Below are 17,056 nucleotides of genomic sequence, written 5' to 3'. Positions count from 1 at the left end.
GATCAGCTTCCTCTTGAATGCTCACAGTGCAAAAGGTGGACATTTCCTAATTGATTTCTGACTGCTATCAAGACGCTCCCTAAGAAAGCTTCTCCAAGCCATCCACTGGAAGCACAGTTAGATGCTATGATTTCCTTCAGAAGATATATTAGTACCAGAACAAGAGGTGATCACATTTCATACAAAGGATCACCCTTGCTTATTTCTGCTTGTAATGCTAGGATTTATTAAAGGAATTACTTATCTGTCTGCTTTGTCTATATTTGAGAGCTAGATATGAAAATTGATCTGATTTTATAGCCATAAGATGTGATACCAGACATGCATCCAGGGGAGAAAAACACTTATGAATTGACATTTTCAGCATTTTACTCCAGGTTTTTTAATCTTCATCAATTAAGTCAATGTGACATCAATGCAAATGCTTGCATGATTAAATCATATTGAAAACCGCACACCACACAGTGTGTGTCCTGATCACCACAATTAACCCTTAAATTCTATGTTTGGGTTTTGAAAATGTCAAATATTTCATAAATAATGTTTGTAAGAAAGGAGGCTGAGAAACATTTATATAATTATTATGGTTTTATAAAAATCATTCATTACAATGAATTTAAGTGACTGATTATTTTTCGATATATGACAAATATGTTCAGAATTTGAACCATAGTCAATTTGATCCATGTAATTTTTCTGTTCTTCCACAATGAACCACATTTTTTTTCTTTCTTTTTTTTTAAGTACATTAATTAAAAAAAGAGTAGCAAAGGCCTTTGGCTTTATTCATCTATTAGAAATTTAAAGTACAGACCCTTTCTATAATGAAAACTCCTTACTGTAGCTAGAAATGTTCACCTGAGAGTCAAAGAAGTACAATGCTTATTGGGGACAGAGTGTCATACTTTTAATACAATCATATTCTGTAAGTACAAGAATAAAAAAAAGACTAGAGCAAAGCTCGTTGCAAAGCAACGAGTGGGTCTTCCGTTAATGTCGGAAGTAAAGCCGGAAGTTCCTGTAAGAAGCAGAGCTCTTAAACCAACAACAAGAGTAACTAAAATAAAAATATGAAAAAATCGAATTATTCCTGGTACGACTTAACAAAATCCAAATGATTTTAAGTACGAATTAACAAAAACCTTTCTGCTTTCAAGAACGACTTGACCAAAAAAAAAATCCGAATGTGTTCAAGTACGACTTAACAATTATTTTTGGTACGAATTAATTTTACTTTAAACATTATGCTATTTTTTAAACCAAGGACGCGGAATCAAAATTTCCGGAAAAATCAATTTTTAAACCCCGATATCTCTGTAATGCATCGTCCGATTTTCAAACGGATTTCAGATTTGAATTCACCATGGCAAGTTCTATAAGACTGGTGTATTGTCTTATTTTGTTCAAAAAAATGAAAATTTCCAAAAATTGGAACTGTTTCCGGTTTTGAGCAAAATTGATGAACAAAATTTTAAACCCCCCAGTACATTATAGAATTGATACATCTATCATCAGTTAAAAATTTCAAAGCGATATCTTTAAAGTTTACGGAGATTTCTTCCGGACAAAATCACTTTTTTTAAATTTAAAAATGGCCGCCAAATTTGAACGGAAGTGACGTAAATGCTGAAACTTTAACATCTTGTAGGCACGGTAACTTTACAAAAGCTCTGAAAATTTCATTGAAATCGGATGAAAACTTTTTGAGATATAAAGCCGAGAAGGAGTCAGAAAAAAAATAAAAAATAAAATAATAATAAAAAGAAACCGAAGAAAAACAAGAGGGTCTTCCGTTGGAAACGGAAGACCCTAATGAGCAGAGAATTTGGACTTGCAGCTATTGAAAGAAGGTGAGGCAATTGCAGTAAAGCAGACATGAACTCTACACTGTATTCATTCTTTAATTAGTTTGAAATATCCCTACCAGGATCCACACTGGCTCAGAAGTAGGGAAAGGTCTGAGCACTGATACATATTGAAAAGGAGTTAGATTTTGTGAAAAAATTATAAGAACTGTAACTGTAGTAGATAAAGCACAAACTACTAATGCAGATGAAAACCATTATAGTACCAGTATGAAGTGTATCAGGGTTAGACCACTGATAGAGAGATAGGAGACTCTACAGAAAAGGATTCATTTATAGAGACAGGGTGGTAAAAGTATAGCGTATGTTAAGGTGTATGGGACAAGGGAAAGAAAATTATTTCTTTTTATTTTTCAGTGAACATGTTTTTGTTTAATAGAAGTCAGCTAGTTTATTCTCCCAGTATTTCAACTCTGTGCATGATTTAGGTATTGATGCAATATTATGTTGCATTAATAAATACCTAGTATGTGTTTATGTTTCTATGTATATTAATTGTCTGAGGAAGTCAATTTTAAATAAACAGTCACTTTGTACTATACAAAGGTCACACCTACAACATAAAATTGGCCATGATAAAAGGCTTTTTTAAAACACTACATACATGATTTCCTGTTGTTTGAAAGGATGTGAAAAACCCAAGAAAACATGAGGATGCTTACCTCAGTAATTGTTCCTGTGTTTGCATCATCTGATAAAATAAGTTTTACTTTTTGTTGCCTGTTTTATTCATCATCTTGTGATGCTACTGATATGTAATCAGAAACTGATAAACATTATACTGTTCAGTTATGAGAACCTCCAATCGCTATATTGATAATTCCCAATACTCCGATTAAGTTTTATGATGATTTTAGTCTTATCTTCCAATGGAAACAATTTAATTTTTGCTTGGGCGTCAATGGGGAAATTGATATATTGGTATATGCTTACTGCTGTCAATTTTAACGGGTTCGTAAATCGCTATTATGTAAGGTAATAGTCATGAACTTTGCATTTAAGAGTTCTAGAGTTTTTATGAACTAGATAAATATGTGGTTTAACTGATGCATAAAAGTTGTACTGTATGCCTTAATGATTGACTGAAGAGTTATAAAAATTGTCTGTCTGAAATCTGGAGGAAACCTGACATTTATGGTAAACATAAAAAGTGTTCAGAGTTTGGTTATACTAGAACAAGTCAACTTAAGGACAATTACAGCTGAAGTAATAAAGTTTAACAAATACTAGTAAATGAAAACTTCAGACCACATAGTTTGGGGTTTTGTGCAATCATGTGGTACATACACTTAATAAGGTGGTAGGATAGACAAATTTCTGGAAGTTTAAGATGAAGTTGGACTGATTCTCTTTTGTTTATGTGATCATGCACAAAACTATGTATTCTGACATAAATACAGAAATACATGTAGTTAAAAGAAAGACTTCTAAGCAAATTCAAATTTTAGTTCTTTTGCATTGCATTTCAATATGAATATGAAAGTATAGATATTTGAGTATATGCAAACAAGGGTTGGCATTGAAGGAAAACTTCATGATAAATACCTGTTATATATTTTAGCATGAATTTATGTAATTTAAAGATCAGTCCTGGTGGTCAACAAATTAGCCATCAGATCTTCCTCAAATTTCTAGATATTATGTCTTGAGCTACAAACTATAATAATTATTCAGTAAAGAAAAGGATCATCTATTTAACCTTTTAAATTTTGGTATTTTCCTATATTCTTATCTAGGGCTCTCCTTTTAAAGGAGATCAATACAGACTAAAAATGGCCTTGACCATCGAGCCTCTTAAGGGTATGTACAAGCTGTTGCAAAAAAATTTAAGTCAGTTTTATAAATTAGTAGCTAAAATTGACAAATGCCATGTCTTTCAGTCTGTTAAGGAAGAGTTTTTTAGGGTGCATAAAATGATGCATAATTGTTGCAAAAATTCAAGATTTTTTGGCTCATTAGCGGAATTTCTTTCTTGCTACATGCAGTCAAATTCACAATTAATTTGGAAATGTACTGAAAAAGGCATTTCTTGGCTTCTGTTCACTCCCATTATTGTGGTACATTTCTTTGGCCTGCTCCATTTATCTCATCACTCCTCTTTATGACAGAGAGCACCTCGGCACCGTCTGGCCATTGTAGTTCTCCAATTCAATCAAAAAATAAATTATTTATATTATCTTTCCACAGTTACACTAAGACAGATGGAACCAATTCAGTTTTGCAATTCTTATATTGACCACCAAAGTGGAACCTAATGGTCTTTACATAGCATCACTTAGTTCTTCTGAAAGTACAGCATGATGCAATTAGGTTTACAATTGTTTTTCCTTGACATGTGTAGTTGTTTTATTTAAGGTTATATATTTTTTTTTTATACCCCCTTGACTTTATTTCATTGATAGTACATAACATGGCCATTTGAATGCAATATTTATAATAAGTGTTTGAAGTCTTTGATTTGTTTGCTCATTGATTATGTTCATGGACCAAAGAACTTCTGATCAACTAGTTCATGAGTTTCAAAATATTTCATTGAAATCATTTTTATTAATTTTATCATCCCGAAAATATTGATTGTCTTTGTCTTTTAAATTCTTGCCATTTTTCACTGATCTGAAGAAAATTGTGATCATGTTTAGCCCTTTTTAGATGGTTGGGTTTTTGGAATGTTGAATTGATAATTATATTGTAGTATAAGTTTTTGATTTCAGTTTCAGAATTATTTAGATGAATATAAATTTCTGTTGTATGATTTTATCATACATGCACCTTAAGTAATTGTTAAATCAATGTTGTAATGTCATTCCTTTGGTACAGCAGTCTAAAATTTTACTTGTGACTGTCCGATATTAGTGAGCTTATTAATATCAGACCGTTACTAGTGGTTATAGCACTGAAATCCTTAAAAATTGGACTGCCTCAGGTAAATCAAAAATGAAATTCAATGGCAGTGTTGTAAGCATGCTGATCAATACCTCAAACACTTCTATATGAAAAAATATCAGACGTACAGTTCTAGGCCCTAACAGGCCTCAAAACTCTCTGATTTTTTTTTCATACGGAACTGTTTTTTGCTTATATCATTTATATTTCAGTTTTCACAAAGACTCAAAAAAAAACATTCCCATTGGCTTCCTATATCTAAACCTCTTCTGTGTTTTTTTCTTGACTTGAGTGACCATCAGTTAGGAAAGAGAAGCAGAGCCGTGATACATGAGTTAGTAGACAGCCTAAGAGCCTTTAGACAAACAGTCTAGCCATTAGTTACCCAGTAACAGCTACCTATCGGATGCCATGCCATTGACCAATTATTAGATAATAAATGTTGTCTAGAAAGTAAATGGTGGCTCTACATGTGGGTGGGTATAATGGTAGTGTGTTTCTTCACCCTAAAGCTACAAGAAAAAACTGAGCTGGATATTGAATGGTGGAAGAGTCAAAACATTGACAAATTAATATATACAGTGAAAACTGAAAATTGAAAAAAAAAGTATGGTTAATCTGTAGTAGCATGCATTTTGATTGGAATACAATGATAGCAAAAATACAATATCTGATCAGGTGATGTTTCAATCAGGCAAAGTTCATAAAGTTGATATATCAGTATCTCCAACTCACGGGCACCTTTATTATTTCATGTTTTTGGAGTCCTCATTGACCAGACTCATTCTTTCTCAAAAGTCTGTTTCTCTATGATTTAGAATAATCTTAATATGAGGAATTTTTAATGGTATATTTTAGTCCCAGAGAGTTCAAGACACTAGCTGAGATTCGACTATTTAACTTATGTTATAGGAAGGTCAAAGTAGTAATAAAGGAGGCAATTGGTCTCATCCAATATCCTCCCCATATAGTTTTCGAATAAAGAACTCATGGATAGTTCTTTTGAAAGAAATAAATGGAAAAAGAAAGAGAATATTTTTGATTTGATTTCAATTTTGGTCAACAGATTTCCAGTAATGTGTCAATCTTATACATCATGCCCCCCCCCCCCCCCCCCCCCAAAAAAAAATGTAAAAAATGAAGGTATATATAAATTTTAGACTTTGCCTAATGTTCTTTCACATTGTGCTACCAGGTACTTGCTGATTTTTACAATCAGCACCGGAACAGATTGTCTGACATTGAGTTATGCTAAAAAAGGGATCTGATTGTTAAATTGTCTTTATAAACTCAGTATAGCTTTTGAGGGCTGGAGTCCAAGGCTTCATAATTTCACAAGGCTGTGAAGTACATATCCTCTTATTCTCATGATGAAAAATATCTAAAAGGTCTTCATTGAAAACCTAAAAAGAAAGTAGCTCCCAGATTCTTTGCTCCATGGACCCCTTAAGGTTTCAGCCATACTTGCGAGTTGGCTTCAATTCAGCACCAAGACCCCCTGCATAACGATGCTCCTCCCTGGGCTTCAGGTTCAAATCCTGTATTCACTGCTTTGTCAAGTTGATAGTTTTAGTTCAGTACAGTTATTATAGATTAAAATAAATGGTATCTTTTAAATGGACATTGGTAAGCTAATCATGTTATTTTTTAGCTCACCTGAACCGAAGGTTCACGTGAGGTTTTCTGATCACATGTTGTCTGTCGTCCATCTGTCTGTCTGTAAACTTTTCAATTTTTTACTTCTTCTCTAAAACTACTGGGCCAAATTTAACCAAAGCAATTTATGGAAAGAAGTTTCTAAATTGTGAAAATAAAGGGCACAACTCTTTTTTAAAGGGAAGATAATTGTGAAACAGATAGGGTGCATATCATAAAAAATCTTCCTCTCAAGAACCACTGCACCAGAAATGCTAATATTTACACCAAAGTTTATAAATATAGACTTAAAAGACTTAAAAATGCTACAATTTTTGAGATTACTATTCAAGCTTACTACTGTAATGTAGATTCTAAATTTTTAAAATTGTGACCCATAGACTAATATTGATGCCCTAAGAGGGGTTCAAAGTTTAACTTTGAAATATATTTAAAAACTAAAGAAAAATTATATGATGAATTGTTGTTCAGGTGAGCGATGTGGCCCATTGGCCTCTTGTTTAGTTTTGAATATGAAACCATATTGTCATACAATTTGATATAGAGTAATTTGATACCAATGAACAGTGATAATTCATTGTTGTTGGACCAGATGGTGCTGACATTGCCTATCATGATTTTATACATAAAATCAGTCATGCCTGTTATGAAAAATTTGTCACTTTAAAATGAATACAAACATTTGATGATCATTTAAATGTAATCATTATACCATTGAAAGTTACAGTTTCTGTGAAAATCAAAATTGCCTGTGCACTGTAAAATTTAGTCAATAGTTTTCAATTTATTTTAAAATTGTGGTGTATGCCTTATATATTATATGAGCAAGGTGCTATTTTTTTTTATATAGATCACTCCAATTTTTGTAAAAATAGTCAAAATATCACAGCTCAAGATGTTTTGTAAACTGCATCATTAATGGTATTTGTGTCATTCTCTAAAGTCTCGAGTACAATAGAAATGATTATCTGTTCTTTACAGCAAAAAGCTGTTCAGTATATTCATACAGTTGACTTATTACTATTGGGGTGTCAAGATGGACCTTTTGAGCAAAGTGGCTTGCCTCCTGTCCAGGCTCTCTTTTACAAGTGCTTTGTTACATTTAAGTTTTTAAAGGTAAAGGTTAAATTGCAGCATCATCAGACTTCTAAGTTTAGATACGGGAAGTTTCGTGCACATAAAAAGCCAAAAAACTGTCTGGTGCATTCAAAACCTGTGGTTTGTTCAACATCACTATCAGATGTAGATGTATTGAGAGAGAGACAGGGAGATTGACCATGACTTTTCATAGCTGCGTAATTATGTGGGTGGATTATCGTTAATTGTGTTAATTAGTCTATCATACGCAAATACAAATGCCTTTGTATTAGTAATTTGATAATCTAAGTGCACCTTGTGTACAACAGTAGGAGCAAGCATCTAGTGCAGTACAGTTAAGGTACTTACTATTGATACAATATTCATTCTCTCTGTTTGAGAGTGGTAACTTTTTGTACACAAGATACATTTTCTTGTGGGAAGATTTCAATAGGTGTAACTTAAACAACTAAATGCTGTTGTTGAAGTGAAGGATTTAATTATTGATATTGAATAAGAAAATTTTGAAAAATTTTGTTCACTTTAAAAGATTTTAATTATGATGATCCTTTATATTGTAGGAGTCTGTCTCTGGCACAGGGCCAGGAACCAATGCAGACGCCAGACAGCTTGATCCAAACTCGGAAACCAAAAAGATGGACAAGGTCTACTATCAGTACCGAGAGAAACTCATGAACCAAGGGCGGTTCATTGACCCAGACACTGACCTGGAAGGGGACAGTTTTGGAATGGGGGTGGTTCGTAAAGAAATGGACCTTACAAATGATGAGAAACAGTACCTTTTGGCAGTCGAGCGGGGGGATGTTCCCTCAACTCGACAATATCTGAGTATGGGAGTACAAACGGGACTCAATGTGAACTGTGTGGACCCTCTGGGGCGCTCAGCACTGCTCATTGCAATTGAAAACGAGAATATTGAAATGATTGAAGTTTTGTTGAATTATAATGTGGAGGTCGGTGACTCACTTTTACATGCTATAAATGAAGAGAATGTGGAAGCAGTGGAATTAATTCTTAACCATGAGGTGGCCACCAAGGGAGAAGAGGTAATGCTTACTTTCAGAACAGAAGTGTTTTTCTCTATATAAGGAGATAAAAATTTAATAATTATGCTAGCTTGGTTTATTTGTATCTTGACTTCCACCGTAAAACTAACAGCAAGATACCTGTGATAGATGGTAACAATTAATACAATGTATATTGAAAATACATTTTTTTATGCACTTAACACTTATAAACAGCTGTTTGATCCACTTTTTCTTTAAAAGCTGAAAATTCTCCAAAGTTCTGAATTTAACAAAATTGGAAATATAGTAAATCTCCCCAAAGTATGGATTGCAAAATATTTTGACAATAGTTGAATTTTTTAAAGATATTTTCATAATGAAAAGATGAATTATTTCATAATAAGGCTAATTGTGCTAGCTACATCAGTTAATCAGTGGTTGTTCTTAAACACAATTAGAGAGGCACTTCATTAAAATAAAAACAAGTTTCAGTAAAAACCTGAAAGATGTGTCAGAAGCATTGTTAAAACATAATTTGGTAGTCTGTCAGTTTTTCTAACATCCTATTAACTGCATTATTGTACAATGTCGCCTCAATTAACCTGAACAACTCAAAGCATGTACGGTTCAATTTTATGCTGTCAGTAGCATTCTTTCTGGCTTGATCTTGGATTTATGTAAAGTCAAGCATCCAGAGTCGATCAACACTTTACTTTCATTGGCTGCCTTCCAGTGACCAAACCACAAAGCCTGGGTGTTCGATGTCATCTTGCCGACTGGCTGTTTTCTGCTTCATTTGTTATTGCAGTAGAAATATTTTCAAACAGTGTCAATTTTCAGAATATGGGTGCACTTTGGTTCTTCAAATCACCAAAGATTCTTTATTCTCAAAGCAATGTCTCTCAGAAATGGGACAGATGCTTGTAGAGGTTGAATTCAAGGTTTTTTATTCTGTCAGAAAAAAGTTTGTGAGAAGCGTTATTTGCAAAGAGGTTAGTTACTTCTTCAAAATTTAAAGGGCCCTTTTCTCTGTGTTAACAATATTGTAAAAAGAAAATGTTCAAATGGCAGCTAGTTGAAGCTGTTTTTGATACAGTGTGGTATTTCCGTTATACATCTTTCATTTCATCTCAAACTATCAGAAGAGGTTGAAATAATGCAATCTCTCTATTCTTTGATGTAAATTTGAGAGAAATCACCATGTATTGTGTACTTTGTAAAATCTCTGTACCAGCATTGGTTCCAGGCAATCTCCCTGAATTGCTTTGACATTTCCCTGTTTACACTATTTCATTCTCCATTGATGTAAAGGTAAACATCATCAAGGGATGTGAAGAAAGAATCCAATAGCATAGCTGATTTATGTAACTTCATTTAGCATTCTTCACCTATCACATCTGGTAGAATTCAGTTCACTTCTTTAAGAAAAAGACCGAATTGCTTCTTATTTCAATGAAAATCAAAGGTCTGAAAGTACTTATAACTATAACTGATACCCTAGTACACATTTATAGAAGTGTTTAAGGATTCACCTTCAAGATGTTTTGATTGCTTTAATTCTGTTTCCAAGAGAGAGAGAGAGAGAGAGAGAGAGAGAGAGAGAGAGAGAGAGAGAGAGAGAGAGAGAGAATTTTAATCTATCATATCATGTCTGGTCATTTCATCATACCAGGTACCAGGTTTGTTTGTTCTAAGTCTAATTCCAAAGCAGTTACTCCATTTCCATGTGTTAAAAATCTGGAAGATAAAACATTAAAACAAGTGTCTTCCACATAAATCTGTGATATGTTTTGTCTGCAACTTCTATTAGGCCTGCTGGGTTATGTCATAACCTGTCTCACCAGTTTAAGACCATTTTATAAACCTTTGCCACGAAAGTAACCTAGTTCACAATGAATTATCAGTTGGCTTATTTTATCGGATCTTCTGATCTGACAAAAGAATGGGTTTAGCAGCAGGTCATTTTAATGTTTATTACAATGGAGAGAACACCCTAACAGCTGTTTATTTTTGTAAAAGAGCAAAAAATTCCCTAAATTGCACTCCAAAGTCTTGCGTACTCTGTGATGCTCAGTGGGTAAATCATAAACAATACAGTAAGTCATGGAAGAAGCCTACAGTTATGCATCTGATAACATCACACCTTGGGAGCGGAATATCGTGATGTAAACAGAATGTAATTAATCTGACAAGGCTTCTCATTTACTGATTGTAAGAACAACACCTTATGTCCATTAAATTATGGAGCCAGTACTGCTAAGGTATCTAGACATTGAAAAAACAGCTTTCTTGCTGGATTTGGAATTCTGTCAACTCAAACATTTTTGTGCGCTGTTGATGATTTTGCAAAATGAATACAATGTGCTTATTATTGGAAAGAAGAGAGAAGCATCTTGAATACCTGAAAAACCACCTGTTATGAATAGATTTATTCAAATTAGGATCAAGTCTTACAATCAAATTTGCCCTACATTGTATATCTAGAAATGAAACTATGTTTCACTTGCAATTGGAAATTTAATGGTACATTTAAACCTCAGATGAACATCTATCCTGCATTATCTTGCTGTAATGAATGGTCATTTTCAGCCAGCTAGCATGGCCATTGGACCAGTGAAAATCTACTTGTGATTTTCTTACAAAAAGTGATTCTTGTTCGTAACAGGATGCAAACAGTTTTATTAGATCCATGCAGTTATAACTTCTTAATACTGGATAAAATCAATAATTCAGATGTATTACATGACCAATTTTGTATACAATATACTGAGGTAATATCTCTATGTAACATACTGATTGCTAACATATAGTCCCTATTCTATGCACTTTTATTAACATCCTCTACTTGTGAATGCATTAAAGAAAGAAGTGAAGATAAACAATTAAATAATTTCCTTGTTGATTCATGGGGATCATATATTTTAGTTTTAATCACTGCCAAAAAAATTCAATAATGTAAAACTCTATCATAGGGTTTGTGTATTATCTTTTGGCAATGCTCACCCCAATTATACCCATATGAACCAAACAAAAAAAAATCATTTAATTGTTAATATATTATTTAGTTGATAAAAATATGTGTTTTTTCATATACACAGTAATAAACCAAAACTAACTGAAGTCTTGTCAACTTAAATGTAAGAGTTATCTAACTTGAATTAGAATCAACAAAATGAGTTGTTTAAGTTGGAATTAGTTGCTTAATTTAACATGTCGACTGCTTGTTCTTTCATTATTCTCACCAGCTTAATTACAGCCAGCTCTGTGTTTTTCTTAATCCATCACCTTAGAACAGTTAACACTCGCCACATTGTGTACTTCTGTTGCCCTCGGCAGCTGCTTCTTTTTTGTTTTTCCTTAATCTCACTACTACACCTTTTTCTTCAGGTTAATTAGATATGTGTATTGTATGTGCAATAATCTTTTATGCTTGTATGTTTAAACATCTGTTTCCTCTGATGAATTTCTAAATTAGATGTTGTCTTTGATTGTAACACCTAGCTCTCACATATCAAGTGCATTATATGCATCATCAGTTATGGCATTTTTTTACAGGTGTCATGATAAGATATATTCTTTAATTTCTTTCTCTTAATTTCTTTTCTCCACAAAATATTTTTCAGAGAAGTGGGGTAAAACATCTTTGTCACCAATTGTGAACACTTTGAACTGCTTGAACTTGTACAATCTATTAGCAAATCCAAGAATTAATTTCTTTATGCAATCAAAGCACTGCTGTAAGTGGTTTAGATCATGCAATTGATTTTTACAAAGAAAAAACAAACTTGTTACACTTTGATATGTGGGAGTTAGAAGATGGCACATGCTCTCGCTTTAGAATACTTTGTTGCTCTATTGCAGTCACGTCGTCATGAAAGGGTAAGTAGTCTCCCTTGAAATCAACCATGCTGCCACATTAAACATACACTGTATTTCTGAATAACTATTATAATTATCATTTTTCTTTTTGATTCTCAAACAACTTTCTATAGGAAAACCCCCCACAGTATTTCAAAGTTATAGTTTAATTTTTAAGGGTGTTAATTTGTATTTGAAATGATGATCATTATTTATTGTTCTTATATAACAGGGATTTACATGTATTTATCTATTACATGTATCTCTTTCTCTCTCTCCTCAATTAAATTTCCCTCAAATTCCCTATTGGAAAATATTAAGGTGGTATGGGACATCTGTTAAGTATGGATTAAAGTACATATATAAGTAAAATGCTTCAACCGGTTTAGAATTTTCACATTTTACAATATTAACCAAAAAACATGATTTAAAAATGTTTGGAAAGGTAAAAATTTCAAATCCCCAACAGAATTCAAACTCATATATGACTTACATACAGATTCGTAGAGAATTAAACCACACCACTACGCTGTTAGGTGATAATGTTGGGAAAGAAACTTATGATTTACAAAAATATACTTGATTTTATTGTTTATTTCGATAAATAGTTCGTTTAATATAGAGGTGTCCCATACCACATTAATTTCTTTTCTTTTTTTATATATTTTAGAACAAAAATCATTGAAATCAACATTTTAATTTTTTATTGTTACTTTAATGTTATAGCCTAATATTTATCATAGGGAGTTATCAGGAATCATTGATGCTTCCATCCCTCTCCATGAATTTATTGGATACTCCGGCATTCCCTAATTTTTTAATGTTTGGTCTAGCTTTTGATTTTATGATTCATTTGCATGATTTATTTTCTTAGAATGTAACATGTTCATATACATTTCTGCCCCCATTGCAATAATTGTAAAAGCAGAAAAAAATGAATAAATTTAGTTTGATAACATTTATCAATGAAACTGAATCCCATATATGGTAACAGTATATTGTGAGTACCTGTATGGTTATTTTTGAAACCATATGTAATAGTATCCCTAAGAAACCAATCACATATCTATGAATCATTGTATCCACACAAAAATTTCTGCTTTTTCAGTATATACCACAATGTGTATAATGCTTATACATCGTTTACATGTTCAGAGTAACTGTAAAAGCTGTTGTATGCTTTTAGTGCTTTTTATGTAATTTATAGCTTTTCAATTTGATGTTCATGTCTGATTTTTTTTTTAATGCATCTGATATATTTTTATAAGCTTAATATATTTTAATGAGGATTATGATTCAGCTAGGGATTTAAATTACATGCATTAATCTTTTGAAGCCATATTTTTTATTTATTCATCCCTATAAACGTAATATAAAGATGTGATGTTAAGAAGTTGAGAAAGATCACAACAAGAAAATGTTTTGATTTTGTTTTCCAGTGTATTCTATTAAGTTAATTTAAGTAAGTAAAAAGTCAAAATTATCTATAAAATTAATATAAAAAAGAATTAAGAAGAGAATTTGAACCACAGTTAATTACACGTGTTATCATAAATGGAATTTGGATCAAATTTTAATTCTATTAATCTGCAGGTGCAGTTTTATACAAATCCCAAGGACTTATTTATTATCTACAATATACATTGTAAACTGTGCATTGAGTATTATAATTTGAACCCTGGAACAATGATAGTGCCTCTTGCTCTTCTTTTCTTATAACTATGAACACATTGGAAGGTCTAAAACCATTAGAAAACAAGACAAAAGTCTCAATCCCCACATTCTCGGCTGTTTATTATCACCAATATTTTGAATATGATTAGGGGCAGTTGCCCTCCATTGTCACAAAATATAGCCCTCAAAGTGATGCATGAATTTGTACTTGAAGCAGATGTGGACAGAAGTCAGAAATTTTATGCAGATTAAGTTAGTCATTCTGCCTCCATCATTTTTCTGAATCTAAAGATCTATACATATGCGCATTGCCCTTGAGTTAACCTTCATCAGTTTTCTTCAGTTGAGTGGCAGTTTTATAATGACATTGATAAACATAAATATTAGGGGGGCTGTGTGGTCACCAAATTAACCATCAGATCTACCTTAAATTTTAAAATATGAATTTTTTAGTTATGAACTATCTTTTAGTAAAGAGAAACACCATATTAAATAACCTTTTTTGATTTGGGTATTTTCTATATTTTTTTATAGATCGAGCTCTTCTTCGAAAAGAGATCAATACAGTCTAAAAATGGCCACAACCATCCAGCCCCCTTAAGCAGTGATTTTCTTTAAAAATTATAAAGGCGCATGTAATTGATACAGCAATGAAATTTTATGATGAGTATGATAGTTAAACTATACATGTATTTAAAACTATTGATTTATATTGTTCTTGACGCAGATTCTTAATATTTTCCCATTTGCAAAACAAACCTGACTTTGATAACATTTTTATCAAACATAACAATAATGTAGCTTTGATTTTTATTCTATAATAAGATGGTGGGGTTTTTACATTTTTGACCACACAACCTGTTTGTCTTTTTCAGTCTCTACACCAGAGTGTTCCTTCAAGCTCATTCACTCCAGATATAACCCCAATTATTCTGGCAGCTCATCGGGACAACTATGAAATCATCAAACTACTCTTAGACAGGGGCTACCGAATTCCAAAACCCCACAACATCAAGTGTCACTGTAAGTCATGCATCAATGAAAGTACTGATGACAGCCTCCGTCACAGTCGGTCACGCATCAATGCCTACCGGGCATTGGCAAGCCCCTCACTCATAGCTTTATCCAGTAAAGACCCGATTCTGACTTCTTTTGAATTGAGCTGGGAACTTCGGAGACTTAGCAAACTTGAGAATGAGTTCAAGTTGGATTATGAAAAATTAGCCAAAAAGTGCCAAGAATTTGCGGTGGATTTACTGGATCAGATCCGCGGATCCAAGGAGCTGGAGGTGATTCTGAACCATGACACGACCAATCCGGCCTACTCTGAGGGGGAACAGGAAATTGAGCCCAAACCCACAGACAAGATGAAGCTCAGTCGGCTAAAACTGGCCATCAAGTTCAAACAGAAAAAGGTATTTACATTATTCAATACATCATTGTGTGATGGTGTGTACCTTTTCTGATACATGTATCTAAATAATCATTGTTTTTGAAGGGTATATATGTTTAACAGTATATATAATTAGCAAGTCATTGAACGTGTGAGTATGGAAAGCCAAAGGATTCAGTATGTAAAAGGAGAAATGTTAATTTTTAACTTTGTTACTTAGTCTTCGATTAACACCATTTGTAAATTGGGTTTCAGTAAATTGTTGATTCATGATCAGTTTGATGCAAGTTTGACATTTGTATTTGCATCATTTGATTTTTATTTCGAGATTTGTATGATAATGTACTATTATAAAACTGTTGTACATGCTGAGAGGATACCTTGGTTCTATAGTCTGTTTCCAAAAATTAGACGTAGCATGCGCCCCCTGTCGTCATAATGATACATTACCTTACAAATCTAAAAATAAGAATCACAAATGACCGAGTACAAATGTCAAACTTGCATCAAACGGATTATGAATCAACAATTTACCAAAATCTGAAAAATCTTACAAATGATGTTTTACAGATCCTTATATACAATATTCGAAGAATGAATAACAGATTTAAAAATCAACATTTCTCCATCCATATGATTTGGGAACTAGAGGAAGGGGGGGGCTTAGCCTCCCCAGTTTTTTTGCAAAGTAAGAAATATAGTCTTGACCTTTTTCTTCTTTTTGTTTTTTTGCTTGTCAAGATTTCTGATAAGTAAACCCCCCCCCCCCCCACTTTCAATTTGCTTCCAACGCCATTGCCATTTACATTGAATGAATAACACAACGAAAACACAGGTACATAATTACATAGATAGAATATTGAACCCTTTGGCTTTCCAAATGTAAGGAAGTTGGTCAAGTTCAGTGGACTACTTATATCAGAAATGTTTTATTTTTATATCACAGGTCTCCTTTTTTTAAACACAGATGTCACTGCAGTAATCTCAGTATAATTAAGCCACAATATGTATTTAGAGGTTTTTTGAAAGAAAACATAAGAATAATTAGCTCAACATAATGTCTCCATTTTCTCATTCACATATTACATGGTTCGTTTCCCATACTCACACAATCATTGTAGTGCGGGATTGTTTTTCTGCACATTCATTCATCATTTTCTCTCTAATACTTCTGTCCTTATCAGTACTGCCAATACATATCTTGCCTGACTCATCCTCATCTGAGTGCTAAATCTCTTTAGAATTGTTCTTTTTCATAATTTTGCTCCTTCACAGATCATATAGGACACATTGGTATTATTGTCATTGGCTTGTAGCTGCTAATGACCCACTCTCATACAAAGAATAAGAGGGCTCATTTATTAAAAGATATAAGCAATTTTTCTCTAAGCAAGTTATTACTACATCTTCGAAAAGAGATGCCATATTCTCCGAGATGTGAAAAATCATTACATTCTATTTGCTGAACTGCAGGAATGGCTTTCTTTATTCTTGCTTGCTATTCCAACCCCACATGAAATCAGACAGTGTTGTAAAGACTGTCATTGCTACCTCGGGTCCTTAAATTGAATTTTCCGCTTCCTGTATTCAATCCCTCCCAATCTGATTCACTTGAACACACT

General features: G+C 32.9%; 1 protein-coding gene across 17 annotated transcripts in view; it reads left to right on the top strand.

The window, feature by feature from the left end:
* LOC105333397 (transient receptor potential-gamma protein) overlaps window positions 1–17,056 on the top strand; it is a 70,075-nt gene that overhangs the window by 39,713 nt on the left and 13,306 nt on the right. For 13 of the 17 annotated variants that reach the window (XR_010710738.1, XM_066074953.1, XM_066074951.1 and 10 more), the window contains 3 exons: window positions 8,063–8,548; window positions 12,371–12,388; window positions 14,917–15,456. Coding sequence is in view for 15 of the 17 variants with exons in the window: in XM_066074953.1 (XP_065931025.1) it covers window positions 8,063–8,548; window positions 12,371–12,388; window positions 14,917–15,456 (1,044 nt within the window). In the remaining 2 variants the exon portion in view is untranslated. Of the gene's footprint in view, window positions 1–7,723; window positions 7,843–7,914; window positions 7,936–8,062; window positions 8,549–12,370; window positions 12,389–14,916; window positions 15,457–17,056 lie in introns of those variants that run through there. The other 4 variants (XR_010710739.1, XM_066074956.1, XM_066074960.1 and 1 more) reach the window with 3 other exon arrangements.

Source organism: Magallana gigas, chromosome 2, assembly GCF_963853765.1.
Source record: "Magallana gigas chromosome 2, xbMagGiga1.1, whole genome shotgun sequence".
Lineage (NCBI taxonomy): Eukaryota > Metazoa > Mollusca > Bivalvia > Ostreida > Ostreidae > Magallana > Magallana gigas.
The sequence above is the reverse complement of the archived record's forward strand: the minus strand, read 5'-3'. Positions and strand labels throughout refer to the sequence as shown.